The following is a 16,949-nucleotide window of genomic DNA, read 5'->3' as shown; positions in this document are numbered from 1 at the left end:
TTTAATGAATAGATTCTTAAAGTTCAAACTGTGCTGTATAGTCCTCGGTTCAGTTTTCTACCATTAGATGATACAAATAAGCCTTGGGAAATTTGGGCTCGGGTGGGGAGGGGGGGAAGATATATTTTGTGTTCACAAGATCATGATATTCTAATTCTTTGAAGAAACAACTTTAATGTAAACATTTGGGTGTTAATGGTTGCATATTTATGACCATGCTATTTGCATTATAGATGTCATCTCTAAGAAGCTAACATGTTTCTGTGTGTAGAAGAACCCCCCCTCCCTTTGAGAACAAGGACTTCCTGTATCCATACACCTTTTACGGAACAGTCTAAATTTAACTTCTGTCAAAACTTGAATTCTATTGAAACCAATTGAATTACTATTTGAGTCTTCAGTTTTAATGGAGTGCTTGAATCTATGTACAATCCCTTAATTAAGACCATTCGCGTTGATGCTATAAATGACATAATCTGTTAATGTAATATTTGGAGTACATCAAGGATCTGGAGAAACCAAGCAGATGCAGAATAAATTGTTAACTTTGGCAGTCAGGCTGTATCTTTCTGGAGTAAACTAGGATGAGATGCAGTTTTTCACCATTTGAAACCTACCATCATAAGTTTCACGGCAAACATAATTGACAATTTTTTTGAATAATGGCAGTTTGTAATAACCATTATACTGGTGGAAACAAATTGGTGCCTGCAGCATAATTGTCAGGTGTCAAAATCAGTGAATCTGATTGCCATAATTAATTGTAAAGGACATAAGTTTGAAATTTGGGCTGTAAAACTGGTATTAGAAATAAAAGGTCAATATTTCTAGGTTAAAATATAAAAAATGAACAGATGGAGAGTGGTTAATTGTGATTTTCTTAATCAGCGATGAGCAGTAAACTGGAATCCAGTTATGTAAGATGGCAAACTGTAAAGATGTAACGACAACTAATATGCCTTCTTGTGAAAGGTTTGAGCAGTTGGTTTCACTACTTATCCAATGTCCTAGCAGGTGAATTTGTGTTGGTTTTCTCATCTCTGCATTAACACATCACTGAAATATATAAATTCTTTGTGTTTAAAATGTTTAATATAATCTATTCATCAAATTTTGTTGTTATCACTAATTTAATGATGATGAATTAATTGGTAATATTACAGGATGCATAGATTTCATATTTTTAAATATTGTGCATAATGCTTCTTTGGAAATCAGAAGTTGTAAATAAAAAAGGAATAAAGAGGACACAGAGGGGGTGGAGTACTTGGCAGGGAAGGGTATGACACTTCAGTACCAATGGGACAGCATGGTTAGTGTAGTGGTTAGTGCAATGCTGTTACAGTACCAGTGACTGGGCTTGAAATCCTGTTTGCACGGTCTCCCCATGTTTGGGTGGGTTTCCTCTGAGTGCTCTGGTTTCCTCACACCATTCAAAATGTACCAGGGTTGCAGGTCAATTGAATGTAGTAATTAGGCGCCACAGGCTCGTGGGTCAATAGGGGCTGTTTCCGTGCTGTATGTCTAAATTTAAAATGGGTAGAAAAATGGTTGGGGCCCAGCAGACACTTTTTAAGAAATTAGCAAAAGGTTTTGGGACCCCACCTTGGAAATGGTAATTGTTAGATTACTCCCAATACCATCGAGAGAAATACTGATGGCATTAAGAACCAAGCTGATTATGCAAAGTTAAAATGAAAAAATAAGAGGGGCACAGTGAGTACGAGAAAAGACCAGCATCAAATATAGAAGGGAATCCAGAAATGTTCTTTAGCCATATTAACAATAAATGAAGAGTTGTGGTGGGATTGATCAAGGACCAAAAGGATCTATTGCTGGAGGTAGAGGGTGTGACCAAGAGCTGCGAAGTGAATCCTTAGCAGACAAAACTCTGAAAGTTCATGTCATTGGAATCACAGCAAAGGAAGATATAGTTGAGTAATAGGATGCATCCTAGGTTGAAAGTGAAAATTAGAGGCCTTGGTGTATAATATTTCAAACAACTAGTTAAGCTGAATTGGTGATCAAAGAGTGGAGATTTGGAGATGAGGTGAAGGTTTATTGTTGTATACAGAAGTGCACTGAAATTCATGCTATGTGCAAACAAAAAGTAAGTTGGCTCAATAGTGAGAAACTTTTCGAAGCAATAATTAGGGACAGAATTATCAGACAATTATAGATTGTTTAGAGAAAGCTAGTTGAAATATTTTTGAAGACATCATTTTTATCTAATTTATGATTATTGATGAGGTAACAAAAGGTGAATTGAATGTGTTTTCTTTTGTCTTAAAAGCTCTGATAAAATTACTGAATAGTTTTTATCAAGATTGAAGCCTATGGAATAAAAAGTAGAAGAGCATTTAGTAAATTGGCTAAGTGTTAAGAGTCAATATTTGGCTTTTGAATTAGAGGGACATGTATGATACTGTTTCCCAGGAAATCAGTACCAAGGCCAGTGCTTTTCTGGATAGACAATATTTCTGAATTTGTGGTGAAAGTCTGAGTTTCATGAGAGGAACAAGGAGAGGCAATATAAAGTATTTGTGCATAACTCATGGGTAAGTGGCAGTGATTGAGTAAAAATACAAAATTGGATTCTTGGGTTTACAAACATGGGTATAATGAGAGCAAGTAAGTAGTGATGAACCTTTATAAGATCACAACTTGAGTATTGTGTACAGTTGTAAAACCAGATTTAAGGAACAATATCAAAGCTGCATAAAGATGCTAGTGGGAGACTTCATGGATTTGGAAAAACTTTGGTTATTTTTGGAAAATAGATGACTGAAATAGGATCCAAGCATGAAGAGTTTAAAGAGAGTTTTCTTGAATGAGTCAAGAAAAGTAAGATATTTGCAAAAAAGTCAAAAGTGGCATGAGGAAACAAACGTTTACACAAGTAGGATCTAATCTGCATTGCTGGAGGGGGAGGTGGGTGCATTTGTAGCATTTAATAGGGAACAGGAAAACTGTTGGAAGAGAAAAAAGTGCATTTCTATATCCTTTGATCTCAGCATTCATGTATATTTAGCAGACAACTTTTTTCTTTACAAACTGCATGAAAATAGTTGAAACAAAATCTTCTGCACCAATGCTTCAAAACATTTCTTGGCTTACTCAAATAATCTATGCAAAATAATACAAAAAAATTCTATGCAAATCAACAAATTTGATGGTGTGCACAGATAAACAGAAGGTATATCTTGGCAGAAGTGGGTAATATTGATGTCAGTGTGTGTTTCTTGTCATACACATAAGCACAGTGCACAAATGCACTGAAGTTCCAACTTGCTGCAAGATACACCAGATACAATAGTAAAAATGTAAATGACCACAAATGTCAAGACAGAAAAAGGGATGATAAATAAATAAATATTGACTGAAGGATGAAGGGTAAGGATTAACTATGCAGAATGGGCAAAGGTAGAAGGGGCTTGCAAGAAGATCAGGACAGGGAATTATTTTCTTCACAATTTAGATTACCAATGTAGAGATTCAAATTAAAAATGCAAAGTAAAAATTTGTGTATGATATTTGAGGCATAGTTAACTGAAGTACACAACAGCAAATTGCAGGAGATGTATGTTGTAGAGAAAAGGCAAATGAATTTCAACAGTTATATTTTGCTAAGAACACTAGAGGTGTTTGGTGAAAAAAAATCAAGGTTCCAAGGAAGTAGGTGAGTAGAGAAATTTGTGTGTGCATTGCCAAGGTCAGTAATGCTCGAACAAAAGCAAACTAAAATTGTGTTTAATTCTCGATTCAATTTAAAATTAGGGAGCTAAGCCATTTTTTCAAATCTTGGTTTGATCATTTTGGAGACCTGTATACAGTTCTGGTTACAAGATATATTTGCAAATATGATACCAGAACAGAAGTTTTGGGTATCAGAAAAGGATTAATAGGCTCAGTACTTTTTCTGTAAAAGGAAGCAGTCTGTGGGGACACTGAGTAGAAATTTTAAAAATTATTATTGTTGAGGTCAAGATGTAAAGTCAGAAAATGCTAGAAACAATCATCAGGTTTGACAGCATCTGACTTATTTAAAAAAAGATCAGAGTTGATGTTTCAGGTTGAAGACCCTTCATCAGACCTGACGTGAAACATTAACTCTGCTCCTTTTTCTACAGACAGCACCTGACCTGCTGTGTGTTTCAGTGTGAATGTCACAAAGCAATTGAATATGGAATTCTGATCAAATTCTTTTTATTTTGACACTTGGTTGGAATAAATGGAAAGTTTAATGGGAAAGCTAGCTAAGTATACAGGAGGAAAGGAAATTAAGAGTTGTTATAGGGAAAGCACAGGAGGGACGAGGAGAATTCAAGAGGAGGACAAATACCCCTGTGAATTAATTGGGCTAAATAAGTGGGTTTTGTGCTGCATAATGCCATGTAATTCTAATTAAACATAATTAGCATGCTTGTTTAAACTTGAGCCAAAGGTTGGAAAGAAACTATATTCACCATATGGTTATGTTTTAAATAGGAGTGTGCAAGTATTTGGCCACTCATGTTTAAAAAAAATCATATGCCAAATAGGTTTTGTATATAACATTTGGAAAAAGTTTAAGTAAGCATGTTCTTCAGCACCAATGGATATTTTTCCATATTCATTTGCTTATGGCATCAATAATTGAGTAGCCATTTAACATTAATTTAGAGGCACTGCTGTGCTGTAAATTTGTATTGTGTGTACACAAATAGTTCTGTATAGAATTAATCATTTTTCAGCATTTTACAATGATTTGTTTTTACAGAAGATATATACAGAAGTTGATATATTTTCATATTTTCCAAACCACTTTAGATATAAATTGGGCATTATTTCCTTTTTTCTATTTTGTTTTTTATATATTAAAAAAAAAACCCAGAGCAAAACTCAAAGCAAGCTTTTCACTAAAAATATAAGTAGTAAAGAAGTGAAACATTAATTGGCAGCCTCTTCCTTAATTTCCTTAATCAGAATAAAATATTTAATAATTTTTGGTATCCTTGTATTTCAAGAATATCTTAATAATAGTTATTCAAAAGTATTGGTATTAAAAGTAATCACATCTCCAGTTTTATTCTCTCTATTTCACTTGATTTTTTATGAATTTATCTTGTGATTCATAGTTGAGTTTTGTACTCAGCCTGTGCATTTATTTTTAAATTATGTACTTATTTGCAGCATAAATTGTAATTAAACCAATATATGCAATAGTGAGCTCAGAAAGAAGATAAACAGCAATATCTGAAGTTGAAGCAGAGATTGTTGCTGTGGCATAGCCTGCAACTATTTTGAAAGAATGCCTCAATAGTGGGTAGATAGGGAGCACTTTGATAAACCTCTAAGTTAATCATATTAAAACTTTGAGGAGTAGAGTTAAATTTCTGAAATAAATTAGAATTGCTGCTAACTACAAGTTGCATGCAAAAATTCTTTTATTGGGTAGTATTATTTCTGCACTTTATTTACTTTATAAAGTAGTGCTGTATTGCTCTTTTTATTTTCTGCTTCAATATCAACTTAGCGACCTTCCCAATAAAATTAGTTACAAATTCAGTGACAATTAATATAATACAAAAGAATCAGTTCATTGAATGGATTTGGAAAGAAAAGGGATGAAATAAAACCAGAGAACCGTGAAACACTACAGCACAGAATTAGGCCCTTTGGTCTATCTAGTTGGTGCAGAACTATTATTCTTCCAAGACCCAATGACCTGAATCCAAACCATAACTCTCCACATTCCTCCCATCCATGTACCAATCCAATTTTTTCTTCATGTAAAAATAAAGCTCACATTCACAACATCAGCTGAAAGTTCATTCTACTTTCTAACCACTTTCTGTGTGAAGAAGTTCCCCCTCTTGTTTCCTCGTGTTCTCTTTAAACATTTTCCCTTTCAATTTTAGGCCTCTTGTCTCACCTAACCTCAGTGGGGAAAAACCAAACTTGCATCTATATCCGTCATAATTTTATATACATCCATTCTTCTATGCTATGAATTCAATCCTAATTTGTTTAACCTTTCACTGTAACTCAGTTCCTCAAGTTTTGGCAAAATCCTAGTAAATCTTCTCTTCACTCTTCCAATCTTTTTGACATCTTTCCTGTATTTTGGCAACCAAACCTGTACATGATACTCCAAATTTGGCCTCACCAATGCCTTGTACAACTTCACTAAAGCATCTGAACTCAGGGAATTATCTGTATTCCCAGATCCCTCTGCTCTACTGCACCATTGTTTACTGTGTATGCCCTACCTTGGTTAGTCCTCCCAAAGTGCAACACCTCACAATTGTCTGCATTAAATTCCATCTGCCATTTTGCAATCCATTTTCTTGCTGGTCCACATCCCTCTGTAAGCTTTGAAAGCCTTCTTTGTTGTTCACTACACCACTAGTCTGCATGTCATCTGAAAAGTTGTTGATCCATTTTACCATATTATAAAACATTGATATAGATGACAAACAACAATGAACATAGCACTGATCCCAGAGGCTCACCACTGGTCACGGTTATTTCAGCAATCATCTACTACCACTCATTGGCTTCTTTCATAAAGCCAATGTCTCATCCTGAATACTGAGTGATTGCATCTTCTTGACCAATTTCCCTTGTGGGATCTTGTCTAAAGGCTTTACTAAAGTTCCTGTAGATAAAATCCATGGCCTTTCCTTCATCAACTTTCTTGATATTCTCTTCAAAAAATTTAAAAGTTTGCTTAAATATGGCAAACACTCACAAAGCCATGTTGACTTTCCCTAATCAGTCCTTGTTTGTCCAAGTGCCTTTTATCCATTCTCTTAGAATACCTTCTGATAACTTACCCACTACTAATGTCAGGCTCACTGACCTATAATTTCACAGATTATCCTTCGAGACTTTTTGAAACAATGAAACATTAATTATCCTCTAATCCTCTACCATTCACCCATAGCTAAGGACATTTTAAATATATCTGCCATCACGTCTGCAATTTTTACACTAACCCCCCCCCCCCTCCCCCCCACCTCAAGGTCTGAAGGAATATCTTGTCAGATCCTGGAGATTTATTAAACCTTATTTACCTCAAGACATCAAGCACTTCCTTGTCTTTAATCTATATACAGTCCATGATCTCACTGTTTGTTTGTCTCACTTTTATAAACTCTGTGTCAGTCTCCTGTGTAAATACAGAAGCAAAAAAAAATTAAGATCTCTCTGCTCTCTTTTGGCTCATAGATAGCTGACCACTCTGATTTTCAAGGGGACCAATTTTGTCCCTTACTATCATTTTGCTATTAATATACCTATAGAAATCCTTAGGATTTTCCTTCACCTTGTCTGACAAACCAATCTCGTGTCTTCCTTTAGCCGTCCTCATTTTCATAAGTATTTTTCTTGCATTTTTTGGTACTCTTCAAGTACCTCATTTGCTCCCTGTTGCCTATATTTATATTTGCTCTTCATCTCTTTTTTTCTTAATCAGATCTTCAATATCCCTCAAAAACCAAGGTTCTCTATGCCAGTTAACTTTGCCTCGAGTCCTGATGGAGCATTGAAACTCTGCACTCTTAAGATTTAACCTTGCAAAAAAAACCTGACCCAAACCACGCTTCCAAGATCCTTTCTCATTTCCTCAAAATTGACCTTTCTCCAATTGAGAATTTCAACCTGAGAATCAGAGCTATCCTTGTCCAGAATTATCTTAAAACTAATGGCATTATGATCACTAGACCCAAAATGTTCCCATGCACGCATTAGAGAGTACAATGAATCATTGTACCTTAATTATTTATAATACTTAAATGAAGGCAGTTAAGTTTTCACCTGTTATTTGTGGGATTGAGCCATACAGATCAGGAAGGTGAAGTGGTTTCTGAAAACCTCAATGTAAAGACATACGGGAGAAAATATCAATGATGTAGCGTGCTAGGATTCACCTTACGGACTTGTAGAAAAAAAGGGACCATTTGAGTGAAGGACCATAAGACCAGTAGCCATGGGATGAAGTTCTATGCCAACTTTCCATTGGCATTGTAAAATATTTAATTTTTGATTTAGCTCCAATAATTTACTAACAGCAACTTACTTCAGAAAATTTCACACATTCAAGTTTCGTTTATGTGATCAACAGCTCTCCTTAATAAGTGGAATAAACCACTGTTTTACATTGTGAATTTTGTATTTTAATCTTGAGGAGTTATTGTATATTTTATTCACAGATTTTTCACATTAGCTTGCTTGAAATGGAAACAATGTTATAGTAATTTAAGTTGAAAATATCAGGATCATGTCTTTTAATGATCTTTTTGATTAGATTCCAATCTTATTCATAGGCATTTCCTTTCCATTGAAAGACCATAAAACTTAGGAACTGAAAAAGGCTATCATCAGCCCATCGAGCCTGCCCTGCCATTTAATCATGAACCATTTTCCTACTCAGACCTACTGTCTGGCCTTCTCCCATAATTTTGATGTCCTGGCTAATCAAGAACCTATCCATCTCTGTCTTTAATGCACCCAATGACTTGGCCTCCATGACCGCCTGTGGCAACAAATTCCACAGATTTAACAACCTACGCATCTCTGTTCTAAGCAGACGGCCTTCAACCTCTTGCCCTAGACTCTCCCATCATGGGAAAATAAAAACCTATTCTTATAGCATTGTCTGTGTCATAGTCAAGAAGTTCCAAGAAGCTTTACTCATTCTTCTGGAAGTACAGATTCCTTGATGGAGTCCAGGACCAGAAAGCAGGAAGATCCATATTTCAAACAAGATTGTAATGTTTAACTCAGCAAAACTAGAAACTTGCAGTACAGCTAGATGCAACCTTCATATGTTTGAACCACCAGTATGATATATCCAATCCAAACAAGTAATATTTAGCACCTATCTGGAAATGTGTAAAACACTTGAGCAGTTTTTAGTGCTTTCTTGAATAGCTTGGTAGTACTTGGAACAAAAGTGTAAATAACTGCTTACATTATGACAATAAGCACACATCAGAATTATTAAGTATTGGGAGGGTGGGTTAAATAATTTATTAGGAGAAATAAAAAAAGTGAAGATGACCATAATCTTATAATGTGGCTGCAAATAATACATCTTGTATTCAAAAATAAATGCAAAAAAATTGAAAATGCAATTATTTTCAGGGGCTACTTTTAATTTATTTAGAAAAGATAAGTAATTAAAATCATTATTTAAAAATAATAAAGATCTGATTATTTTATTGATTAATCAGATTTTACTATTTTCTGCATTTGAGGAGGATGAGTGCAGGCCTTGAGACAAATTTGACATCTCTGCCTGATATATTCAATCTGGTTTAGGTATTTTGTTGTTAAAATAAAATAGCAAGTTTACCATTTTGTGCAACATGCCCAAAGATCTTTTGTTTTCAGTATGGGCAGCTACTAATGCTGTTTCAAATTCTGATCAAAGTACTACATTACCATTTTTTAAAACTTAATTTTGATCATATACTGATCTCTGTGGAATGGAGTACAATGATAGATATTATAGATCAAGTGAAGTATAGTTTGGGTTTAAGAGATTTTCTCCTCTTGCTTTTTAGAAGCCCCTTGTCAACTGTATTGTGGACAAGTGCATGCATCATTTCTTCTATTTTGTTTATCATGCATCCATTCACTAGATTGATACTTATTTAATGTTTAAATTGACTTTGAATGATGCATTGTAATTATAATTTCAATTAGCTTAATTATGTTTTCATTTTAGTTCCAGGAATATGCCTGTCAAGCTGAGGATTTGCAATGCAATGTGCAGTTCTTTGCTTTGCTTTGTAGGCGGAAGATTATTTTACTTTTCACTGCTTGGCTATGAACAACCCCAACTATTTTATTGCACACCAAAGTTTACTATTTTTTTCTCCTGATTGGTATCCAAGTATTTTTTAAAAAGTATTATTTGATATATTTTCACTTAGAGCTTTATAAATTGATTTAAAGCTTTGTGAGCAATTAAACAAAGCACAACTGGACAATGCTAGCTAACTCACATTGAAATATATGTATTTACATGTGGATTGTACATACCACAGATGTCTCCTCCAGCGGTGGTCAAAGCAACACCTTCACCCCATCTTCCAATCCTAGCATGCATTCTACCTCAGTAACTGACAACACATCTATGCAAGTAGATAGCTGCACTCCAGAACAGGGGGTAAGTGCCCATGGGGTAAGTGAATTGCTGAGCTATGAAAATCAGTTAAGTACTGCCCCACAGCTACAGTCCACACCCAAAAGGAGAACAGTCCTTAACATCTCTCCACCACCTGAAGATTTGCTGGATGACAGCAGGATGTCTTGTCAGGATGATGCAGGTGACTCGGAACAGAGCAATAATATTTGGATGGATGAATCAGGCTCCAATTTCAGCATCATGAGTTCTAGTTCCTATAATGACAATACAACAGTACCGCGGAAGTCAAGAAAACGTTCACCTAAACAACGGCCTGGATTTGTGCATGTGGATGAAGAAGAGTCAAATATGGATGTCTTTGATGCAGACAGTGCAAAAGGACCTCATTATGTACTTTCTCAACTCGTCTCAGAAGGCAAAAACAGCTCAAAGGGAAGCAATGGGTTGGTATAGTTTTTTAAAAATTTTATGTGAACTTTTAAGGTAGTATTTGGATAAATCCACACAAAATATACAGAAATTTACAAATGCATTTTTCCTTTGCAAATTTGTAAAGTTAGCTCAGTGCAAGCTTCTTTCTTTTTCATCTATGATATCATAATTTGTCAACAGCAACATATTCTGTAAAAGATAATAGACTAAAGTTACCAGCTGATGAAATAATCACATTTAAAGGATTTATTATCTTTATAATAGAAGTTCCCTGGAAAAGCAAAGGCTTGATCTTTTTTAATCTGATTTCCTTGGGTAATATGTTGCTCTTTTACCATATTTCCCATTCTATTAATTCCCCTAAAATACTTCTTCCTCACATGTACTGGAGAAGCATGTTGTATGTTAATTAATCATTCTTAGATGATTATCTTGGTTTTTATACTTAAAAATAGAGAGGTGGGTACAATTATGACATTTAAAAGGCATTTAGGCAGGTTCATGGATAGGGAATATCTTGAGGTTTGTGGGCCAAATGCAGCTCAGATACACAATTTGGTCAGCATGGATGAATTGGGCTGAAGGGCGTGTTTTTATGCTGTACAGCTCCATGACTATATCTTTTCCTGAATGTCAGTACTCCTGTGATATCTCAATTAAACCAGCATTTTTAATTAAATCCCTTGATAGTCAATATCAAAGGTAAATTGATTATATTATGTTGAGTGTGTGCAGAGAGGTTGTGAAGTCATACCGAAGTCCAATTCTATTCCACATCTATGTCAATAGAACAATTTCCAAAATAGATCATTCACATCATTCCAAGAGATTGAAACATAATTTTGCACAACATATTTGTGTGTCCTGGGGCAGGGAAGCAAAATGTGGCATTCTATTGCTGGCAGGTGGTATCTTCTATCTCAATAGAAATTAGGAATTGATTTGAATATTTTCCTGGGCTTTAGATAACTACATTGAAAACCATCTTTTGTTCAGGTAAATTTATCTTTCTAGATAGGTGAAGCAAGTGACCTGGCTGTGAAACAATAGGATTTTTTAATGTCATTCATAAGGTTAGCGGTGTTACTATAAAGGAGGCTGATTCAATTTGATAGTTTAGATTTCCCATTGACGAATTTCATTTTAAACAGAGTTATAATTAGCAATTAACCTGTCATGGTTTTAAAAATTAATTCCCTCATAATATTGATCCAAAATTGGGATATAATATTTCTCATTTTAATTTTTTAAACATATTTTGAAATTTTTTGGTGGAACTTGTGAATTTAGATACAGGTTTTGAAATATCCAAGATTTGCTGCAAACTTTAATTTTCATCTGAAAGTGATTGCTAAATTTATTCTTGTGTGTTCTCATACAAAAGCATCTACTATATTTGAAATCAACAAACTATTTCTAATGTTGTTAAACAATGCAACCTCACCCTCAGCATGCATCAGCAATATTGGTTCCTGGAGAAAGGCAAACAAAAATAATAAGAGTTCTTGATGATGAGGACTTAAATCTGTCCACAACTTGCCAAGTAAATCAAAGGAGCTCTAGAAGACCTTGTTTTATCCATAGCATGTCCAAGCCTCCCTTGGGTCAGCATCCTAATGTTCAAATGTCCCAAGAAACCCAAGATTTTGCAAAACTAAAAATAATATTTTTCATTAAGATCAAGATTCCATTATTGTCATGTACATAAAATGCAAAATTTATTACCTTCCCTTTGCTGTAAAGGAACGAAAGAAGCCCCACTTGCCCAGTGCACCCAACAACAAGAAAGAAGCAAAAGAAGAGTCTTTTTGGAGACACCAAGTAGATTTGCCTCCTTTGCTCTTATAACCACTACATAAAGTCATTTGCAAAGTCATCAGTAGTTCTATCAGATAAAAATTTTAAATTTTGCCTCTGCCTCTCCAACAAAATTCTACCACTTCTGATGTACGGTTGACATTTATTTATGCTGGATTTGTACTGATATTAAGTATATCCCTGGTCAGTTTCTCCTTATCAAGATTTTAAATGGTTTTTACATCTAAGAGCTTTTTCTTTGCCAATTCAACACTTTCTAATTTCCATTGATTTTTGTACCGTGAAGACACTTAATTCCATTTAATGTTTGATGCTTTTTGCCTTTCCCAATCCCTTCAAAGGTATGATGTTCCAACTGTGACGTTGCACTCACAAATGTATGTAACACTTAAAAATGAGTCAGCTTGGTTCAAAAAGCAAACTAATGATCATTTCTGGGAGATGGTGTTCAATCTGAAGAACCCACATACTAAGAACCCACTGAAAATGTCCTATCTAGCATCCCAAGATCCTTATGCTGCGTTATTTCCCTCAGATACTTCCCATTTATTTTATATTTCAATTTTTTCTTACTGTAACTTAATTACTTTAGATATCTTAACATTAACTCCAACTGACCCACCATTGAATCAAAATTATTGATCCATGAAAACTATCCTTGCATTTTTTGGGGCCATCATGTTAGTCATTCATTTCCTTGGTATCCCTTGCGTTCAGACATCTCTCATGTTCCCCCACACCTTCATGAAGGGCTCAAGCCTGAAACATTGGTGATGTATCTTCACCTTTGCTACATAAAGGCACTGTTTGACCTGCTGAGTTCTCCAGCATTTGTGTGTTTTTTCACTTAACCAGTGTCAACAGAATCCTATGTTTTACCTCCTTGCTATCCCTTGCTTGTTCACTTTGTGATAGAATCTTAGAGTACAGAAATACATTATAGAAACAGATCTTTATCCCACAATGACTGTCCTGGAAATCAGGTAACTTAGTATACAAGGATCCCATTTTCTGAAACCTGGCCCATAGACTTTTATGTCAAGGTATTTCTTCTAAATAATTTTTAAATTCTGTGACAGTACCTGGTTCTCCCAACTCTTAAGGAAGTGTGTTCCAGATTTCAGCCAATCACTGGCTGAATCCTCAAATTTTCTCTAAATTTACTATGTAACCTTCTGTGCCATTGGATTAAGACATATTAATTTGCATCCTTTCTGGTAATAATTTACTAAATTTTCCATTTATATTTTTATAGCTATCTTGTTGGTTTGTGTTTTAAATTTGATTTTCCTTTTTAAGAAATCCAATAATGCAATTTGACTATTCTAAATGGGTTAAATTGCTGAATTTAAGTTAGAGAAATTTTCATGTTTCCAGATTCTGGTCATGAGTAGCATCAATTAAGAATTTGGATTGGATTTATAATTTGGAATAAAATAATATAGTTTATAAAATCAGTGAATACTAAGATGAACCTAACATTTGTTGAATTTTGCATGAATCAATTAAACTGAAAACAAGAGAGTAGACTCAAAGGCTAGAAATAAATATCCCTGTAAAGTGCCATGAACATAATGATTTCAAGGTATTCTAGCTATATTTATAATTATGGAAACACCATTTCTGCAATATTTACTGTAAAATTGTCATAAAGATTTAGCATTAGCTTTGGATTTGTTTTGGTGGGAATATGAAGCAAAATAAAAAATGTCATTTATACTTTTATCTTTGGTTCATCATATGAGACTTTTAAATTTTGAAATATTGCATTTACGACAAGTGCAATCTATTTTTCAACCTCTCTTTGAATTAACTGCAGATTATTTTGATTTTTAAAATTGATTTAGATTTAGATATGCTCTTTTGAGTTCCAATTCCAAAGTGTTGGCGATAGGTTTCATAGAGAATTGTCAGATCAAAGCAAAGCAATAGAAAAGTAAATTTATATTTACATAGATTGTCGTGTCAGTGTTTGGAAATCAATTATTGAATGAAAACAAGATCAGAATCATTTGATGCCATATTTCTAGTTGAAATGGTAGGGCATTTGTCATATGCACTGTTGAATTTTCAGTATAACAGCGGTAGCCATTAATTTGGGTATACTTGAAACAGAAATCATTTTCCAAGATGGTCTTTAAAAACACCTTGGATTAAAACTGAAATAATTTTTGGAATTTAAAAATGATGTCAAATTTGATTAGTATTAGTGAGTGCAAAACAATGTTTTGATGTTGATGTATATAAAAGCGATGAAAGTGTTCAAAACTATTTTATAATCTACTTTTAAATCTATTTTGAAGATTTTCTATGATTATGCATGTTTTGTAACTTTTATTTGTACTGCAGGAAGAAAAACAGTTCTATGAATTTATTTTATGTAAAGTTTATGATTTTCCCCTCAATACATAGAACCACAGAACCTTAGAACATAACAGCACAGAAACAGGCCTCTTCGGCCCTTCTAGTCTATTTTGAACCAGCTTTTTTTTTGCCTAGTCCCACTGACCTGGACCCAGTCCATAGCCCTCCATACCTCTGCCATCCATTTACCTGTCCAAATTCTTCTTAAATGTTAAAATTGAGCCCGCATTCACCACTTCAGCTGGAAACTCGTTCCACACCCCCACCACTCTCTATGTGAAGAAGTTCCCCCCAAACCATTCCCCTTTCACTCTTAACCCATGTCCTCTGGTCTGTATCTCACCTACCCTCAGTGGAAAAAAGCCTATCTACATTTACTCTGTGTCTATCCCTCTCATAATTTTACATACCTGTATCAAATCTTCATTCATTTATCTATGCTCCAGGGAATAAAGTCCTAACCTTTTTAACCATTCCATGTAAATCAGTTCCTGAAGTCTAGGCAACATCCTAGTAAATCTTATCTGCACTCTCTATCTTGTTGACATCCTTCCTGCACACAAAAACTCCACACAATATTCCAAATTTGGCCTCACCAATGTCTTATACAACTTTCACATAACATCCCAACTTCTATATTCAATACTTTGATATATGATGGCCATAATGCCAGAAGCTCTCTTTACACTCCTATCCACCTGTGACACCACTTTCAGGGAAATGTGCATCTGTATTCTCAAATCCCTCTGTTGTACTGCACTCCTCAGTACCCTATCATTTACTGTGTATGTCCTTCCTTGGTTTGTCCTTCCAAAATGGAACACCTCACACATGGCTGCATTAAATTCCACCTGTTATTTTTCAGTCAAGATCCCTCTGTAAGCTTTGAAAACTTTCTTCACTGTCATCTTAGTGTCATCTGCAAACGTACTGATCCAATTTACCACATTATCATCCAGATCATTGATTATAGATGACAAACATCAATGGTCCCAGCACTGATTTCTGAGGTACACCTCCAGTCTGAGAAGCAATCATTTGCAACTACTCTCTGGTTTCTTCTGTCGAGCCGTTGTCAAATTCAGTTCACTACATCTGAACCTTGCTGACTAACCTCCCATGTGGGACCTTGTCAAAGGCCTTACTAAAATCCACGTAGACAACATCCACTGTACAGCCTTTCCTTCATCAATTTTCCTGATAACCTCCTCGAAAAACTCATAAGATTGATTAAACATGACCTACCACGCACAAAGGCATGTTGACTATCCCTAATCAGTTTCTGGCTATCCAAATAATTGTATATCCAATCTCTTAGAACTCCTTACAATAATTTACCTACTACTGACGTCAGGCTCACTGGTCCATAATTTCCAGGGTTACTTTGGAACCTTTTTTTTAAAAACATTGAACAAGGTGATCTACCCTCCAATCCTCTGGCAACACATCCATAGCTAAGGACATTTTAAATATTTCTGCCTGAGCCCCTACAATTTTTACACTAGCCTCCTTCAAGGACTGAAGAAATATCTTGTCAGGCCTTGGGGATTTATTCACTCTTATTTACTTTAAGATAGCAAGCACTTCCTTCTCTTTAATTGGTATAGGTTTCATGTCCTCACTGCTTGTTTTCTTTACTTCCCATGACTCTGCGCCCTTTTCTTGAATGAATACTAATGGGGGGGGAGGTGCATTTAAGACCTCTTCCATCTCTTTTGGCTCCATACAAATTCAACCACTCTGATCTTCAAGGGTATCAATTTTGTCCCTTACTATTCTGTTGCTTTTAATATATCTGTAGAAACTCTTAGGATTTTCATTCATATTATCTTCCAAAACAATGTCATGTCTTCTTTTAGTCTTCCTGATTTATTTCTTGAGGTTTATCTTGCATTTTTTATACTCCTCAAGAACCTCATTTGCTCCTTGTTGCCTTTACCTGTTGTACACCTCTCTCATCTTCCAAATCAGATCCCTAATATCCCTCGAAAACCAAGGTTCCTTATGCCTTCTAACCTTGCCTTTGATCTAGACAGAAATGTACAAACTCTGTACTTTCAAAATTTCACCTTTGAAGGTCCTCCACTTACCTCACACAAAATGAAAACAATTTATTCAATTCACGCATTCGAGATCCTTTCTTATTTCCTCAAAATTAGCCTTTCTCCAATTTAGAATCTCATCCCGAGGCCTAGAC

At 34.9% G+C, this 16,949-nt stretch overlaps 1 protein-coding gene across 6 annotated transcripts in view; it reads left to right on the top strand.

Moving 5' to 3' along the window:
- Positions 1-16,949, top strand: part of nfat5b (nuclear factor of activated T cells 5b) — a 197,458-nt gene that overhangs the window by 99,805 nt on the left and 80,704 nt on the right. For all 6 annotated transcript variants that reach the window (XR_011345714.1, XM_069901284.1, XM_069901287.1 and 3 more), the window contains exon 3: positions 10,038-10,581. Coding sequence is in view for 5 of the 6 variants with exons in the window: in XM_069901284.1 (XP_069757385.1) it covers positions 10,038-10,581 (544 nt within the window). In the remaining variant the exon portion in view is untranslated. The remainder of the gene's footprint in view (positions 1-10,037; positions 10,582-16,949) is intronic.

This window comes from Narcine bancroftii, chromosome 10, assembly GCF_036971445.1.
Source record: "Narcine bancroftii isolate sNarBan1 chromosome 10, sNarBan1.hap1, whole genome shotgun sequence".
Taxonomy (NCBI): Eukaryota; Metazoa; Chordata; class Chondrichthyes; order Torpediniformes; family Narcinidae; genus Narcine; species Narcine bancroftii.
This window is presented reverse-complemented; position numbering and strand designations above follow the sequence as displayed.